This window comes from Amblyraja radiata, chromosome 1 (genome assembly GCF_010909765.2).
Source record: "Amblyraja radiata isolate CabotCenter1 chromosome 1, sAmbRad1.1.pri, whole genome shotgun sequence".
Taxonomy (NCBI): domain Eukaryota; kingdom Metazoa; phylum Chordata; class Chondrichthyes; order Rajiformes; family Rajidae; genus Amblyraja; species Amblyraja radiata.
This window is the reverse complement of record NC_045956.1, coordinates 8153749-8171498: the sequence shown is the minus strand read 5'-3', so window position 1 is coordinate 8171498 and position 17750 is coordinate 8153749. Positions and strand designations below refer to the sequence as shown.

The 17750-nt window shown below is 43.1% G+C and overlaps 1 protein-coding gene across 1 annotated transcript in view; it reads right to left on the bottom strand.

The window, feature by feature from the left end:
* The window catches only part of anxa5 (annexin A5), a 33612-nt gene that overhangs the window by 5529 nt on the left and 10333 nt on the right, over positions 1 to 17750 (bottom strand). The window contains exons 6-10 of the mRNA XM_033017187.1: positions 12812 to 12902; positions 12039 to 12118; positions 11346 to 11402; positions 5796 to 5889; positions 3194 to 3289 (exon numbers count right to left, since the gene is read on the bottom strand). Coding sequence (XP_032873078.1) covers positions 3194 to 3289; positions 5796 to 5889; positions 11346 to 11402; positions 12039 to 12118; positions 12812 to 12902 — 418 coding nt within the window. The remainder of the gene's footprint in view (positions 1 to 3193; positions 3290 to 5795; positions 5890 to 11345; positions 11403 to 12038; positions 12119 to 12811; positions 12903 to 17750) is intronic.

Here is a 17750-nt window from a genome sequence, read left to right as displayed (position 1 = left end):
CATCACACCAAACAACATTTGTCTAAAAAAGGGCTTCGCAAACATGAAAATCAACAAATGAGGCACGCTAGATTTTTTTAAACAGATTCTATTCATTAACCTCCGCAACAAGCCTAAACTCAGGCAATAACAGGGACAATGCAATGTGCTAAATGGCAGGTTTTGCAGACGACCATCTTATAGGAAACACTTTTCAGAGGACAACACTAGAAAGTGAAACAAAGAGAAGTAAGCAGGATTACAACGGGACTTTATTATCAGCTTATTTTCTATGCATGTCTGCTAACATGCAGTAGTGTTCCTGTGGTCGGCTACCCATCAATAGAGCTGTCCTGCCACGGCACACTCCCCAATTGTGAATTGTAGTAAGCGCAGAGATGGCCTCTTTGCTCTTTCCCACTGTATGTGCCCGAGTTACCTTTGAAACGCTGCAGTGGGACCATTTCCGCCTTGGTTGCACCACTTCTCCATGTACCTAGTGATATTCCCCCTGTGTCACTGTCCACTAGGTCACCGTCCTGGATGGCTGTTGCTGATCCTGCAGCTGCACCTCTCATTCGGATCAGGTTGTGCAGAACACATGCTGCATATACTATAGTCTCAACATTCTTGGGCTTCTGCTCCATTGTCTTGAGAAAGCATCTAAATCTGTTTGCCAAGATGCCAAAAGAATTTTCTACTACCCCCCTGGCCCTTGACAGCCTGTAATTGAAGATCCTCTGTTCCCTAGTTAGATTCCTCTGTGGATATGGCTTCATAATCCAGGGCCGTAGTGCAAAGGCTTCGTCAGCAACCATCGCATATGGGATGTCCGGGCTGTCTTCTCCTGGCAGAGGTTCTGGATCAGGCATGCCTGCTGTTCCACCTTCCATTTTCTTTCCAAGCCAGGTTTCTTTCCAAATCCGGCCATCACCAACACTTCCAGGTGTGCCCACATCCACATACAGGAAGTTGTAGTTATGATCAACCACCGCCAAGAGTACAATTGAGTGGAATTTCTTGTAATTGAATTAATTTGAGCCACCTCTGGGTGGACAACGAATTGCCACATGCTTGCCATCCAAAGCCCCACATGTGTGAGCAAAGTTCCGCCTGTTTTCAAACCCCAGTGCAACTCTCTTCCACGCATCTGGTGTACTGGGGCATTCCATCACTTCAGCTGAATAAAATTGGATGATCGCCTCACAGGTTTCTCGGACAATAACACAGATGCTGTTGGTGGCGACAAGAAAGTTGTAAGATAGACTTTTATAAGAGTCGCCTGAGGCCAAGTAGCGGAGGGTGATTGCTATGCGCAACCCTGGTTCCAGTGCCTTTCTCATTACAGTGTCAGTCTTCTTCAGCAGAGGTCCCAAATTATTCTTCAGCTCATTAAAGAGCTCGGGTGGAATTCTGACAAAGTTTGTGAATGCACTTTTATCCTCTTCGCACAGCACATTAAGCAGTTTATCATATTGTCCAAATAGAGGTCTCCGTTGAAAGATGGGCTTCACCCAGTGAGGCTTCCTCTTAATTCTCTTTTTAATTAATCTCACCCTTCTGCCTTCACGCAAGCGTCCTCGATTCACATAGAGGGCTGCTGCATACAGCGCGTCAATGAAAAACACCACCATCCTGTACTCGAAACTACTTAGTGCAGGCATGTCTCCAAATGAGCCAATTCAACCAAGGGAGGATATTTATAGTGTGTGAAAAAAAAAGTGACATCATTTGTGCCACGTGATGATTTATCAACACTTCACAGTTCACAATGTTCATTCAAGATTTAACGGGAAAGATCGGGAGACGGACAAGTCACTCGCACAAATAACAGAAATGCCGAGTACCCGTGGGAACTCTTTATCTACTCCCCGTTATATCGTGTGATATCGTGCTAGACCACGACCACTTCACTCTGGTTACATCTTGCGTCAAGTCGCCCCGTGAGAAAGGCCTATTAGACTTATCAAAATCAACAGGAACGTCATTAAGAAGAAAGAGAACACTGGTGAGCTTACTAATCGCAAAGGGACTGGCAGGGCAAGGAAGACCTCCACAGCTGATGACAGAAGAATTCTCTCTATAATAAAGAAAAATCCCCAAACACCTGTCCGACAGATCAGAAACATTCTTCAGGAGTCGGGTGTGGATTTGTCAATGATCACTGTCCGCAGAAGACTTCATGAACAGAAACAGAAATACAATCCGCAAAAATAGGATGGCCAGGTTACAGTTTGCTAAGAAGTACTTAAAAGAACAATCACAGTTCTGGAAAAAGGTTATGTGGACTGATGAGATGAAGATTAACTTATATCAGAGTGATGGCAAGAGCAAAGTATGGAGGAGAGAAGCAATTGCCCACGATCCAAAGCATACCACCTCATCTGTGAAACATGGTGATGGGGGTGTTATGGTCTGGGCATGTATGGCTGCAGAAAGTACTGGCTCACTTATCTTCATAGATGATACAACTGCTGATGGTAGTAGCATAATGAATTCTGAAGTGTATAGACACATCCCATCTGCTCAAGTTCAAACAAATGCCTCAAAACTCATTGGCCGGCGGTTCATTCTACAGCAAGACAATGATCCCAAACATACTGCTAAAGCAACAAAGTCGTTTTTCAAAGCTAAAACATGGTCAATTCTTGAGCGGCCAAGTCGAGCACCCAATCTGGACCCAATTGAGCATGCCTTGTAAATGCTGAAGAGAAAACTGAAGGACTAGCCCCCAAAACAAGCATAAGCTAAAGATGGCTGCAATACAGGCCTGGCAGAGCATCACCAGAGAAGACACCCAGCAACTGGTGATGTCCATGAATCGCAGACTTCAAGCAGTCATTGCATGCAGAGGATATGCAACAAATTACTAAACCCGACTACTTTCATTTACATGACATTGCTGTGTCCCAAACATTATGGTGCCCTGAAATGGAGGCACTATGTGTAAACACTGCTGTAATTTCCTTAAACCACTTAACTTAAACCACATGAGATTTTGTTTCTATTACAAATCTCAAATTGTGAAGTACAGAGGCAAATAGATAAATAGGTATTTGTCCAAAACATTATGGAGGGCACTGTATATTGATTTAAGAATATTGGTAGGTGGCTCATATTGAACAAAAAAAACAAAAATCAGTGGAGTTAGGTAGCCTGGTTTATGTTACAAATTTTACACAACTCTGAGAGAATATTATCTCTTGCATCTTACCAACTGCTAGCAAAGCACTCCTCAGATTTCCAGATGTCTCAGAAGAAATGCTTTCTTCTATTTGGTAGCCTGAGATTTTCATATACTCTGTAAAAACTGAAGATGATAATATAATTAAACAGTCATCTTTTCCAATAATCACGACAATGACAGTACACATTTAATATCTAATCCTTGTTGATTTGATTTTAAAATAACTTTAATTTATGATAAAGCAAAGTGCTGAAGAATTTGGAGTCATGGAGTGATACAGTGTGGAAAAGGCCCTTCAGCTATAAGATCACCCCTCATCCTTCTGCGCTACAAGGAATAGAATCCCTGCCTACTCAACCTCTCCCTCGCTCAGACAATACAATACAATACAATACAATTTATTTGTTATCGTTTGAACCTCTTGAGGTTCAAATGAAATTTGGTTTCTGCAGAAATACACACAAGAAATTAAAAAAACCAAGACACAACACAATTTAACAAACATCCATCACAGTGAATCTCCTCCTCACTGTGATGGAAGGCAAAGTCTTATCTCTCCCCTGCACTCCTCCCGATGTCAGAGTCAAAGTCCCCGGCGGGCGATGGTAAGTGTCCCGCGGCCATTAAAGCCGCGCCGGGCGATGCAAGGCCGCGCTCCGGGTCTTGGTGTTGGAGCCCCCGGCGGGCGATGGTAAGTGTCCCACAGCTGTTAAAGCCGCGCCGGGCGATGTAAGGCCCTGCTCCAGGTCATCCTCAACCCCGCAACTCGGGCGGGAAAGTCGCCGTTGCGGAAGCCCCGAAAAGCGGTCTCCCACCCCGGTGTCACTGTCCACCAGACCTGCGGTTGGAGCCTCCGAATCTACGGGGTCGGGCCGCAGCAGCGCGCCACCACCGCTCCTCCTGCTCCAAACTCGGCCAGCTCCGTGATGGTAAGTAAGTCCACAGGCTCCGTGACTGGAACCCCCAGGTCGTTCCGGTTGGAGGCCGCCCACGGTGCTAGGCCCCAACGACAACGGAGACCCGACAGAGAAAAGGTCGGGTTCTCCGTGCAGGGGAAAGATTTAAAAGACCCCCCCCCCCACCCCTGGCCCCCCACACACATACTCAGTTTAAAAAAAAACACTATAACTACATTTAAACGAGACAAAAAAAAAACAAAAAAACTCCTAGTCCTGGCAACAACCATCTCCAGCTTGATAACATCTTTCCTATAACACGGTGCCCAGAACTGAACACAACACTCTAAATGCGGCCTCAGCAACATCTTATACAACTGCAACATGATCTCCCAACTTCTACACTCAATACTCTGACTAATGAAGGTCAATGTGCCAAAAGCCTTTTGGACCACCAGATCTACCTGTAACTTATCTTCAAGGAACCATGCACCTGTACTCCTAGATCCCTCTGCTCTACAACACTGCCCAGAGGCCTACCATTCGCTATGTATGTCCTGCCCATGTTAGATTGCCCAAAATGCAACATCTCACTTTTCTCTTGTTCTATCAACCACTCCTCGGCCCACCTGGCCAATCGATCAACATCCTGCTGCAATTCTTCACAACCATCTTCACTATCTGCAACTATAACTTTTGTATCATCAGCAAAGTTGCTAATCTTGCCATGTATGTTCTCATCCAAATCATTGATAAAGATGACAAACAGTAACAGGCCCAGCACCAAACCCCGAGGCATACCATTAGTCCCAGACCTCCTGTCCAAGAAGCAACCTTCCACCATCACCCTCTGCTTCCTTCCATGAAGCCAATTTCCTATCCATTCAACTATCTCTCCTTGGATCCCATGCGATCTAACCTTCCAGAGCAGCCTACCATGCGGAATCTTGTCGAATGCATTGCTAAATTCAAAATATATATTGCTGTATCTCTCACCTAACATTGTGATTACACAATGCAAATACTATTCCTCGTTTCAGCTATCCAACTACTTCCAAAACAAAGAGTTCTGCTTAGTTCAGAGCTACACACTAATTCCATGTTATCCCACTTTTGCATCTTACACACTTAGGGCAATTTATGGAAGCCAATTAACCTACAAACCTGCATATCTTACTTGAAATTGGCACGTTCAATGCTCATACCATGGGTATACAAGCAGAATACAAGGTGCTGTTCTTAGAGTTTGTAGATGTTAGTGGATAATTTGCCCCCTGTGTGGTGAGAGACGGAGAAAGGGGAGAGGGGCATGAGAGATAGTCCAAGGATGCAGGAGGCTGTTCCAGTGCAGTCATCAATGTAGTGGAGAAATATTTGGCGTAATTGTGTTTGAACAGCAGTCCATTGGCTAATGAACATTTTGGATCATTCAAAGATGAGTCTTCCACAAATACAAGTTCTTAAATATTTAGTCTCCCAGTAATATGTGAAAAATCTTTTCTTCATTTTGTTTCAGGCCTGCAATGTTAACATTTGCTTAATGTTCTCCAATCTCAACAAGAAATGAAAGTAGAATAATAGTATATTCTAGAATTTAGCTAATCCAAATTTTCAATTGATCATATTTCCCCCCAAATACTCTGTTGAAGTCATGAAAGTCTAAAATGTTGCATGACATATCACCACAGTTATAATTAGTAGTCAGTAATGAAAGCAAAGCCAACAATGCAAACCTTGACGAAGATGATGAACACTCTTGCTCCCTACGATGGAGAGAAACATTGACTCATCAGTACCACATTTCAGTTCTCCAGCTTGAAACAGTTCCTGTTGTGTAGAAATAATACAAATTATATATGCATACCACATATACACACACACACACGTAGATAATTGAACACTTCGGACTGCAGTCAATTTTAGGCTCATCTTCATACCCCCTCCTTCACTCCGTAACCCTGCAAATGAGCATTCAATAAGTGTGATTGCATAAGGACTAAGATTTGGATACCTTTACAGAGTTCAATGTAAATAAATGTGAGGTGCTGCATTTTGGGAAGTCAAACCAGGGCAGAACCTTCACAGTGAATGTAGGGCACTGGGAGAATTTGAGGCAACATTTCTGACTTGCGAACATTTTGGGTTATGGATATTTCTCACCAACGGAGCCCTGCCAAAACACAATGAGGACCTGCAACATTGACTTGATAGCTTGATATAAGAATAATTCCCCACTATGTGCGCATAGAATTTCATTGTGGCTTGTCACATGACAAAGTATTCAATCCAATTCTTCTTATCTATCTATATCATATGCTTATTAAAACTCTGATCTTGTTAGTGTGTATATATGTGTGTTTATGTGGTTGTCTTTAAATCTTCGCGAAAAAACTATGCGGTGACGATAACATTTTTACATATTCAGGCTTACATTTTTCCCATCGAGACCGGGGTCACCTTATCTGAATATTTCATGCTTTATTTAAAAACATGAAAAGACTTTGAAATTAAAAACACCAGCTTCAAATGATGATGTCACAATGGCTCAGCTAACAGAGACCAGCCTGAATGAAGATGTCATCCTATATTTGACACATTATTCACGATTAAAGCTTTAAAAATGCCAAGATTCTTACATATTCTGATTCACATTTCCCCCCTTGAGGCCGAGAAACTTTCGCTGAACATTTTATGCTTTCTCGACATTACTGATTAACGTTTTTTTTAAATCAAGCCTCAATGAAGATTTCAATCCTATATTTGACACGTTATACGTGATTAAAGCTTTAAAAATGTCAACTTTCACATGATTTTTACATGATATTGAGATTCACATTATTCGCCTCGAGGCAGAGATCACTTTCACTAAACAATTTATGCTTTATTTCTCAACTTATTACTGATTATAGTTTTTAAAAAATCAAAATACCTTCAATTTCTAACCAACCAACTTCAACTGATGACGTCACAATGGCAGCTTCAACTGATGATGTGACAATGGATAGACATCAGGGGGAGGGTGAATTGCTATTGAAACACGCAGGCCAGGTGCAATTGGAATTATTTTAAAAGATCACTGCTGAGGTAGGCAGGGGGAGTGCTGGAATCTTGCGTTCGGGAACGACTTGAGTTGCAGGACCACACCTCCCGTGGGGGCTACGGGTGTGGAACGGGTCTGCATTTGGTCTATTAATTAAATACAACTAAAAGTCTCTGTGTGTGTGTGTGTGTGTGTGTGTGTGTGTGTGTGTGTGTGTGTGTGATTGAGATGGTATCTACGCCAAAACGGTACACGGTAGCGAAAAGAAATTTGCACCACCTTACACCCCTTGTCCCATGGTCGTTCCTGTCAACTTTCCTTCAGATTTGATGTTATATTTCACATTATTGATATTTCAACTTTTAAAAAACCCAACTTTGATAGGAATAACTGTGACTCTACTTTGCGATTTTTCTGTCAGCTTCCAGTGATGACTTCACAATGGCATCTCACAATCCTCCAATCACAATGGTATCTCATTTACATATGCTGCCAATGATGTCACAATGGGATTGTAGTCCTGCTCACAACATTGTTGCTATCCAAGTTCACTTAGTGCTGCTAGCTCTCGCATGTGCAAATGCATTTTTCATAAAGTCACAGTACATTGAAATTTTTTTAAAGTTTAAAATGAGGGAGTGTGAATAAGGCAAAATGAGCAGCCCCTGCGCAGTTGGGGGCTATGGGTGAGTGGTGCAATATTGCGTTGAGTGAATGGGTTACGTTGGGGCAACGGGTGAGTGGTGCAAACGGGTTGCGTTGGTGGAACGGGTGTGTCGTGGATTACTAAAACTCTCATCTTGTTTGTTATTATGTCTGTGAGTCTGATCCTGAAACTACGGCAAAACAGTACACGATAGCGCTACAATTTCTGGCTCGCCTTTACTCACCATTGTCCTGTGGTGTGCTGTATCAAGTTTATTTCAGATTGATGGTATATATTTTATAAGTTATTCAAATTTTAAACTTTACAAAAACCACTTTGACAAAAATGTCTTCCATCTGCACTGGCTGTTCGCAGCGTTTGATGTCACAATGGGATCTCATCTACATAAACTGTCCATCAGCAGTGTTCCACGCCACAACGACATCACAATGGGATCTCATTTACATTAAAAGAAACTCCCTTTTAAAAAACACAGCAGCGTTCCACCATGACATCAAAATGGGATCTCATTTAAATTACAAGAGAGGAGGAGAGGGGAAAGAGGAGGGAGGATGAGGAAGTGCTGGGGATGAGGGGGAATGGAGGAGGATAGGGGTAGGAAGAGGGATGGCGAGGCGCACTTGGGGAGGGTTGCCGTGACTCGCATAACAATGGGGATCTCTGGTGTCACAACAGGAACCTGTCAGCCGCGCCTGCGCAGTTGGGGGCTATGGGTGAGTGGTGGAATGTTGCGTTCGAGGACCAGCCCTCTGGTGTGACAGGGACCCAACGGGTCCCACTTGGTCTAGTACTTGAACGACTCACAACGAAATCATCTCTCACAGTCCACCTTGAAGCTTACAAACTCCACCTCACTGACTACAAAGATGTCCTCATTGCTGCAAAATCTGCCTACCTCTCCTCCATATTCACCGATCCCTGCTTAAACCACATAACCCTCTTCTCCACAGTGGGCAACCTCCTCAAGCCTCGAGCCAACACTCTCCCTACTTCTACTCCGGATCTCTGCAACTCATTCCTCCACTTTTTCGCTGATAAAATCAGCACCATCTATCAATCTTTATCCCCTGTACCCGACTCCCCAGCATCTACTCCACCACCTACTAAGGCCCCTCCTTTCAACATCTCCACTGACCTCCTTACCCCTCCTCCACACTGCTTCCTCTCCCAGTTTTACCTGGTCACCCCTATTGAAATCTCCAAACTCATCAGCTCTTCCAAACCCACTACCTGCTCCCTCGACCCTCTCCCCACTCCCCTGCTGAAATCCTGCCTCCCCGTTCTCTGCCCCTACCTCACTAATCTCTTCAACTCCTCATTGTCCCAAGGAATTGTCCCCTCCGCTTTCAAAACTGCTGCTGTTACACCAATCTTAAAGAAACCTGGTCTTGATCCCTCCTCTCTCATTAACTACCGCCCAATCTCAAACCTCCCCATTCTTTCAAAAACCCTGGAGCGTATCGTTGCGTCGCAACTTCATTCCCACCTCCTTGCGTATAACCTACTTGAACCCCTCCAATCTGGCTTTCGCACCCTCCATAGCACAGAAACTGCTCTCCTCAAAGTCCTCAACGACCTCCTCACCTCTGCTGACACTGGTTCCCTCAACATCTTTATCCTCCTCGACCTGAGCGCAGCCTTCGATACAGTGAACCATAACATCCTGCTCACCAGACTCAAAGACCTCGGCATTGAAGGCTCTGCACTCAGCTGGCTCCGTTCCTACCTTTCCAACAGATCCCACTTCATCTCTCTCCACAACCACACCTCTGCTACAGCTACAGTCACTCAAGGCGTTCCCCAAGGCTCCGTACTTGGCCCCCTCCTCTTCATCATCTACATCCTCCCCCTTGGTCAGATACTCCGCCACTTCAACCTGGACTTCCACTGTTACGCTGATGACACCCAGATCTACCTCGGCACCAAATCCCCCCACACCCCCCCCCCCCTCTCCCATATCAACTCCTGTTTGTCAGCTATAAAAACCTGGATGCAACATAATTTCCTCAAACTCAACAGCGATAAGACAGAATTCCTCCTCATAGGCTCCAAAGCCACACTCAGCAAAATCAATAACCCCACTCTCACCATCCACGGCACCACTGTCTCCCCATCTCCCCAGGCCCGCAACCTTGGCGTGATCTTTGATTCCACCCTCTCCCTTGAGCCTCACATCCGCCATGTCATTAAAACCTCCTTCTTTCATCTCCGCAACATCGCCAAACTCAGACCCTCTCTCACACCTCCCGCTGCTGAAAGACTCATCCATGCCTTCATCTCCTCCCGACTGGACTACTGCAACTCACTTCTCCTTGGTATCAGCTCCACCTACATCAACCAACTCCAACTGGTCCAGAACGCAGCCGCCCGACTCATCACCCACACCAAATCCTGCAATCACATCACTCCAGTCCTCAAACAACTTCACTGGCTTCCCATCTCCCACCGGATCAACTACAAAATCCTGATCCTCACCTACAAAGCCCTCCACCATCTGGCCCCCCCATATCTCACTGACCTCCTCTCCCCCTACCAACCCTCACGGTCCCTCAGATCCACATCAGCCGGTCTCCTCTCCATCCACAAGTCCAACCTCCGCAGCTTTGGGGACAGAGCCTTCTCCAGGGCAGCTCCCAGGCTCTGGAACTCCCTCCCCCAACTGATCCGCAATTCCGTGTCCCTCACCATCTTCCAGTCCCGCCTCAAGACCCATCTCTTCACCTCTGCCTATCCTTAGCCCCACGTCCCCCTCCCTTTTCATCTGTGCATTAATTGCCTCATATTGTGTTTTGTATTGAATTCTGTCTTTACTTTGTGTACTAGTCATGTCTCTACTATTTATTTCATTCCCCTTACATGTTTTTCCTCTACCTGCTAAATTTTTGTAAGGTGTCCTTGAGACTCTTGAAAGGCGCCCATAAATAAAATTTATTATTATTATTATTACCATACAAAGCATTTTCACAGTTTGCTCCCAATTTTTGTCTCTTCTGCCTCAATCTGATAACTCAGTTCTCAATTCTAAATAATACTCTGCTTATCATAATGCATTCATCTTAAGAGCATATTGCAGTGGACAAAAGTGCTTCTATTAATTAGTGGTTTTACCAGTTCTCTCCTTTTTCTCTTCTTTAGGGTTTTTATTTATAGTAATCTTTCTGGCAAGTTGAGGCATGAACTCAATTCGGTCCTTCCAACTTTAAATACAATGTCATTATTTCCTCATATACAACTATAGAGAACACTGCGTATGAATCACACACTCACATGTCAACAATTGCCCAATCAGCAATACAGTTACTTCTGAAATTTGATCAGCAACACTTTTCTCTCAAGAATGGAATGAACAGCAGTTTAAAAAATGGATTAAGTTTTATCCAAACTTTTTTCTGTGCACTGCAAGAGAATGGGGCTACCTAACAATTCAGGCACGAGTCCAATCACCAAATGAGATAAAGGTACTAGTAGAGCAGCCTCAAAACTATGTAAAATACAATTTTAAATAATTTATCTAAAATAGGTTTAAAAACTATTTTGTTAAAGGAAAAAAATCAATTATAAAATCCTTTCACTCACCTGAGCATCTTTTTTAACTTCAGCTTCAGTGTATGTTGTGCTCTCATCCCTTCTGGCCTAACAAGGAGTAAAATAAATCTCAATTTTAGTTGTGATTAAACCCATAAACCCCATCCCCCGCCACCTCATGCATTCCTTTGTTAATGGCTACTGAAATCCTCCCATTGCCAGTTTTCTACCTCAACCAAACGTCTATCACACACATCCTAACACTCACTCTGCTAATTCCAACCACTCCAACCAAAATTGGATCCCCGTCCAACAGCATATTAATCATAAAATCTTTATCCCAATGTTATTTCTCCCTGTTCATTTTCTTACATTCTTCAAGGCCGTGCATTCAATTGCCCAGGCCTTAACCTCATCAATTCCCCATCTAAACTAAAATACCTCTCTCTCTCTCTATCACCCCCCCCCCCCATCCCCCTCCATCCCACCCTCCTCAAGACAGCTTTTAAATCTACCTGTGTGACCGTGCCCAGCCTTAATATTTCCTTTTACAATTGGTAACAGATTTTGTTTGGTAAATGTATCAAACAAACTTTAAATTCAATACTTTAAATTTATGAACAAAACCAAAAAGGTACAACTGCACTAATGTGTCCATAAATATGGCACTTAAAAAGTTAACCTCAATGGTCTGGCATATTGTAAATTGATAGAGACTTATTTTTCAATTTTTTAAATGTCTACCTGTAGCAAAATAATCAAAATCCTTTGGAAATGTCCAGAAGTGTCACTGATAATACATTCTTCCAAATCTTTGTCATATTCTGAAAGGTATTAAACAAGATTGTTAGGGCCAAGATTAAGAGTTATTTCCCACGGTTCATGAATTAAAACAACGTCACACACAAATATTGGAGCTTCCTTACCAATAGCAACCACTTAGTCCTGATAGTGTTTCTGCCAACAGATATCATCAAACACCAACAGAAATATTTCATTCAGTACCTCTATCAATACATGCACCATACAAAGCAAGGATCAAATGCAGATTTAATATAAAAGCAGATTTAGTATAAATTTGAACCTGTTCCACCCGAGTGACAATACCCATTTTGTGTTAAACAATGTTCAAAGCCAGAGTGCGTAAAACATTGAAGTGAAAGCAAAAGTAGAATACAAAAGATAAAAGTCACCTAACAGCACTAAAACCACCTCCTCATTTTCAAGCAAAGAGTAGATTTGATGTCCACAACTTCATCTAGCAACAAACAGATATAGTAGCACAGTAAATCAATTATTCGGGTCAATTACCTTTCAGTCGAACTTCGTCAGCAATCTAAAATGCTACTTAATTTTCTCCCTCCATGGATGCTGCCTGATCTGTTGAATATTCCTGGCATATGTCCTTTTATTTCAGATTTTTAGCACCTACTGTTTTTCTTTTGCTTTCTGAACAAATGATGTCTCGTCTGCTTTAGTAATGACTGTGATGATACCGCGGATACACAAGAGCATACCTTCCTTATAAGCCTGAAAGATCGCTCTAAGTTCCTGGTTGGTTCTTGAGGCAAGAATTTCTATCAAGCATGTTTCATCTGTTCCAGCACCCTTGAAAGATACAAAACAAATAACTGTCAAAACATTGCTCGATACAACATTTCATATTAAGCCATTTGAAAGATGGTGCAGAAGATGTACAAATCAAAAGGTGGGCTTTAATAATAATAATAATAATAATAAATACTTTATTGAGTCCCTCGGGGAAATTCAGATGTCCAGAAGCCAACAACCAACAAACCCCCACATTCAGAACGAAAGCAGACAAAAAATACATAAAATACAATATGGACAATGCATGAAAACAATAAATACTTAAAAAGACCCAGTAATTAACTATTAAAAATGCAAAGCATCCCCATGCAGCCTAGCGGTCAGTATTATAAAATCTAATGGCAGCAGAGGTGAAGGATCTCCTGAACCGCTCCGTTCTACAGCGCAGGGAGAGGAGCCGGTTGTTGTTCCATGTGCTCCTTTGACCCTCCAGAATTTCATGGAGGGGGTGCCCGGAGTTGTCGAGGATGACCTGCACCTTGCTCCTCATACGCCTCTCAAGCACATCCACCAGAGTCCACTCTGCCCCCCACCCCCCTCCCAGCACTGAGCTAGCTCGTATTACCAGCTTGTCCAACTTTTAGCAGTGGTGTTGTTACCCCAGCAGACAACAGCGTAGAATATTCTTCATTATTTTGGGTGTGAAGCAATGAATCTCTAAACTAAATGACACTGGCTAAGAAAAAGGCTTTCAGTGCAACCAACAATCCTACAAGATGGTCACGGTCAAATTCCCTACTGAACAACAAGACAACCAGAAGTGGTTATAACATTGCTCCAAGGCGAGTTAAATCGACTTATACCAGCAAATCTACAATACCAACCCTTTCCCTCACTACGAGTTGCATGAAGGAATTACTCCTAACTCACTGGAATTAGTCCGGTGTGAGACCCCTCCCTGTAAGAATATGCCCTTTTAAACACTTATTTTTTCCAACCTAGCTAATAATAAAACAAAAGTGGACTTTATAAGCTCAACAAGTTCAAATTGATCAGGTAAACAGTAGGCCCAATCCCTGTGGATAGGGTGGTGGTATGTGGTTAAATTGTTGGACTTGCAACTCACGAGGCCTGGACTAACATTTGAGAATTGAATGTTCAAATCCCAGCATGACACCTGTGGAATTTAAATTCAGTGATTAAACCGGCATCTGTTAAAAAAAAAAAGAATCAATTTGAATTTTCTCAATGCCGTTCATCTCCAGTGCTCAGCGCAACATTGGTTTAAAAATAGACAAACAAAAAGTTTGGGCTCTTTTTAAACCAAGGCTAATTTCCAGAGGCAATGTGAAAGTGACCATCCTTGATATCTAGACTAGACATCATTGAATCAACTGTGGTATCTATCAAGTCACCCTGGTAAAACTGAAGGCAGTGAAAACGTAAGGAAAACACTTCAATGGTTGAAATCAACCCTGCACAAAGATTTATTGTGGCTTTCGGAGCGCAATCCTCCTAGCCACAGGAAGTTATCACAAGTTATTTAGGATAAATCTCTTCATCACAACCACCTTAACTGCTTTATAAATGGTCTTTCTTCCATAACAGAGGAAAACAAATAGGAACGTTTGCTGAAATCTGAAAAATGATATGGCTCTTTGTAACAAGACCTGGACAACATTCAAGCATGGGATGAAAAATGGAAAGTCATACACGTGCCATAATTGTGCCAGGCAATGACCATGCAGTTGTACAGAGCCCAAATGAGACCACACATGGAGTATTGTGTGCAGTTTTGGTTCCATAATTTGAGGAAGGACATTCTTGCTATTGAGGGAGTGCAGTGTAGGTTTACAAGGTTAATTCCCGGGATGGCGGGAATGACATATGCTGAGAGAATGGAGCAGCTGGGCTTGTACACTCTGGAGTTTAGAAGGATGAGAGGATATCTCGTTGAAACATATAATATTGTTAAGGGCTTGGACACGCTAGAGGCAGGAAACATGTTCCCGATGTTGGGGGAGTCCAGAACCAGGGGCCACAGTTTAAGAATAAGGAGTAAGCCATTTAGAACAGAGACGAGGTAACACTTTTTTTCACAGAGAGTGGTGAGTCTGTGGAATTCTCTGCCTCAGAGGGCGGTGGAGGCAAGTTCTCTGGATGCTTTCAAGAGAAAGCTAGATAGGGCTCTTAAAAATAACGGAGTCAGTGGATCTGGGGAGAAGGCAGGAACGGGGTACTGATTGGGGTTGATCAGCCATGATCACATTGAATGGCGGCGCTGGCTCGAAGGGCCAAATGGCCTACTCCTGCACCTATTGTCTACTGTCTATTGTCACCAACAAGAGAAAGTTCAACCACCAAACCTTTCCTCATTTATAATATGCTTTAACAAGTACAGCTTCAATTTACAAACTTTACATCTCGTCAGTGAATGAATACAGACTGTACACAAAGTAGTGGCAGGGGGTGAGCCATTTTTATTGAACTGGTGTCAGTCCTGTGCACTGGGGCAGTCAGAAAGAGTGCACTTTAAGAGCTCACTCTCTTCCCAGAGGTCAGTGTGCTAAGGTGGCATCTGCCAATGATAAACCCAAAGGTGACGTTATCGCACGATTCAAGGAAAAAACTGCTCTGACAATTTATTAACCAGTATTTACACAAATGTTTTTGTTTTGCAGGTTATTGAACTTGCCACACTGCACAGGAGCACACATTTAGCAAAACAGAGAGAGGAAATTCCAATTCCTAGGCAACTATTTGACAATTAACCTCTTAGAGAGTTTGCATGATTTTGTTCAAAATTCTAAGCTGTGTTTCCTGCATTCCATCAGCATTTACATCTTAAAAATACTTCAATCCCTATGAAATGTTTTGGGACAGACCAAGATTACAACGTTTACTAAATAAATGCATAAAGCACCAGATTGACTGAATCACTATAATTTGCAGCTGGGGGGGGAATTGGTTGAACGTGTAGAGTCACAAATTGTACTGCAACACTCTAGTAAACAGTTTTTCTCCTCCTCTCTCAGCTAATTGAATTGAATATTTATTACATGTCATTCGAACCTCAGTGAGGCTCAAACGAAACTTAGTTTCCACAGCCATACAAACATAGAGACAATTCCTACAAGACACACAAACAATTCAATTTACACAAACATCCATCACAGTGAATCTCCTCCTCACTGTGATGGAAGGCAAAGTCTTTCTCTCCCCTGTACCATTTTTCTCCCGATGTTGAAGCCCCAGGCGGGCGATGGTAAGGTCCACGGCCATTTTAGGCCGCGCCGGGCGATGTACGGCCGTGCTCCAGGCCCAAAAGTCACAAATTGGAGCCCCCGGTAGGCGTTCGAATGTCCCGCGGCCATTAAAGCCGCGCCGGGCGATGTACGGCCCTGCTCCGGGTCGTTCCAACCCCGCGACACGGGCTGGAGAAGTCGCGTTGCGGGAGCTCCGGAAAGCGGTCTCCCACCCAGACCCGCGAGCTCCCGATATCACAGTCCACCGGACCTGCGGCTGCAGCTGGAGCTTCCGAGCTCCGGGGTCGGGCCGCAGCAGCCAGCCACCACCGCTCCCCATCGGGCAAAGGGTACAGAAGTGTGAAAACGCACACCTCAAGCATCAGGGACAGTTTCTTCCCAGCTGTTATCAGGCAACGGAACCATCCTCCTACAACTAGTGAGCAATCCTGAACTACTACCGACCTCATGGTGGTCCTCGGACTCTCTGTTTGGACTTTACTGGCTTTATCTTGCACTAAACGTTATTCCCTTATGTATCTGCATGCCGTGAATGGCTCGATTGTAATCATGTATGGTCTCTCCGTTGACTGGCTACCACGCAACAAAGCTTTTCACTGTACCTCGGTACACGTGACAATAAACAAAACTGAATCAAACTGAACTTTCTCGATGAAGGCAGAAAATGCTGAAAATATCATCAGGTCGGGACATCTGTGGAGAGACGGTTAATGTTTCAGGTCAGTAACCTTTCAGAGCTGGAATATTTCCACCTTTTTGTTTTCTTTTCCCAGATTGCCCATTTCTGCAATATTTGGGCGTTGCATATTTCCACTAAATACTTGTGGGTGAAGAGATGGATTTTAATTCGGAAATCATGTATTTACTCAGAAATCACAGGTTTAATTTAGCAGGGTCTTCGCATTCTGCCTCAAACTTTCTTGGAAATTAAACTAAATCCCTGCCTGCTTACTTGGGTCCGGTGGGAACAAAATTCATAATCCTATTCAGCAAAAAGCAGTGATATCACCAAATGGCTTATCAAATCAAAATAATTTTTGTGCAAGGGACATTTTGTGTAAAATCTTATTTGTGTAAGGGGTGTTTTCTTTTTTAATTTGTGCAGTTAAAATGGGTATTTTATAATATTTATAGTATTTTATAAAATAGGTATGACAATAAACTCACTTGAACTTGGTATTTTAAATACCTCTTACAATTTCAAGACAGACATTCTCCAACTCTGATACCATGTGTACCTTCATTTCCACTAGCAGCCATACATCCTCAATCCTCTGGAATCCACTCGCTAAAACCCCTCTTTCTTGCCCTGCATTTCTTGCATCATCTTTGGCTTAATATCAATTTTATGTCCAACGCCATTTTTCTTGCAAACACCAGTTGCAACTGTTGCTGCTCGAAGTCTAGTTTTCAAACAAGTATCTTTTTCATGCTGGGATCTCAGTTCTAAGTTCTGCTCTAGGTTAACAGTGAAAGATATTCACTATAGTTTAAATATTGTGGTTCAGCTCAAGTTCTGGCTCCTTCCTGCCACGTGGATTGCACAGCTGTGCCTGGTGAATCACCGCAGCAAGTACAATTTTAACCCTCCTTGGAATGTCGAAGATAGTTTCAAGATGATTGCTTAATGAAAGTGCAT